The following is a 1,300-nucleotide window of genomic DNA, read 5'->3' as shown; positions in this document are numbered from 1 at the left end:
GTCGAGACCCATGGCATCTTTGTTTGTTTGCACTCGGATATCATCATCTCAGTCCTCCATTGCTCTACTCACTTTTTGGCCTATCTATCAGTAATGATCATGTGGAACTGTCACTACTTTTAGTACATATCTGGATGTGGATGATCACTACAGTGAGTCAGTATTAGCTTACCTTCTAGCTCATGGCCTCTGGACGATACCCAACATGGCTTCCTGTTCTCTCCTATACTTAAAACCTGTCTTGGCCCATAATTCAAAGTTTAAGTCTAACAATCAATACCAGTGTTCGGCAGTCATCACTCTACTTCCTGCAAATTTTCAGATCTCGTTCTTACTGGACTCTCCTGGACATTCTCAGCATTTATTCATCTTTGTAGGTAACGAGCTAACATGAGATCATTTCAGTCACTCCTGACTGTATTAAATAGTCAGTTTCTGCTTGAATCTAGCATACTCACCTTCGCTGACAACAAGAGGCTAATGTTTAAGGCAGAAAACTTCAGTTGGTACCTGCTGAACTGTTGGTGGGTGAGAACCAGCCCTTCCAGTCTGATGGGAAAGCAAACGTCACAACTGGCCACCATGTTCTGAATTTTAAAGTCGAGAAAGCGGGCAGGGAAGCCAAGTTTCTGGACCACTCGGGCGTATTTCCGTGCTGCCAGGCGGGACTGCTCCTCACTGTGGGCGCCCAAGCAAACCAAAGTGTTTTAGGACTTGTTCTCTTAACTTTGAACATTTATGAGGGATTTCCTTTGAGTCAATGCAACTGGTTTTCTTTAGATAGAAAACTTTGAATCAACTTGATGATCTGGTGAACTGTAAAGTGCCTTGAGATGACATGTTGTGAATTGGCGCTATATAAATGAACTGAATTCAATTTATGAGAAACATCTAAAAAAAAAAAGGAAAACATTAATGAACAAATCTGACAACAGTAACTAACAGAGCTGCTGTTCTTCCATCAACTTTCATGGCTAAGAAAAATTATGCTGGTGAAGATTCTCAGTCATCCAGGTCATAGTCATTCAAAAGAAGTTAAAAAAGTTAAAAACAATCCACTGGACTTTGTTTTCCAAGTTTGAATACATTTCGTTTCCCATCCAGGAAGCTTTCTCACTTCAAATGTCTGTAGTAGCGTTGAGTTCCAGGCTTTATAGAGCGGACCACACAAAAGCCTTGTTATGGCTCTGAAAACATGCAAATTGAACCAAAAACACAGGTCCACACCTTAGTAATGGGGACTCGTTGAGGTCACTGTTAGCCTGGAATACCCGATACTAGTCTATGCATCTGAAAATGA

General features: G+C 41.2%; 1 protein-coding gene across 1 annotated transcript in view; it reads right to left on the bottom strand.

Annotated features, from left to right (window-relative positions):
• Positions 1-1,300, bottom strand: part of LOC107084871 (TATA box-binding protein-like protein 2) — a 23,162-nt gene that overhangs the window by 7,185 nt on the left and 14,677 nt on the right. The window contains exon 7 of the mRNA XM_015374920.1: positions 511-678. Coding sequence (XP_015230406.1) covers positions 511-678 — 168 coding nt within the window. The remainder of the gene's footprint in view (positions 1-510; positions 679-1,300) is intronic.

Source organism: Cyprinodon variegatus, unplaced genomic scaffold, assembly GCF_000732505.1.
Source record: "Cyprinodon variegatus isolate N-32 unplaced genomic scaffold, C_variegatus-1.0 Scaffold110, whole genome shotgun sequence".
Taxonomy (NCBI): domain Eukaryota; kingdom Metazoa; phylum Chordata; class Actinopteri; order Cyprinodontiformes; family Cyprinodontidae; genus Cyprinodon; species Cyprinodon variegatus.
Note: the sequence above shows the minus strand (reverse complement) of the source record. Positions and strands in the feature narration are given on the sequence as shown.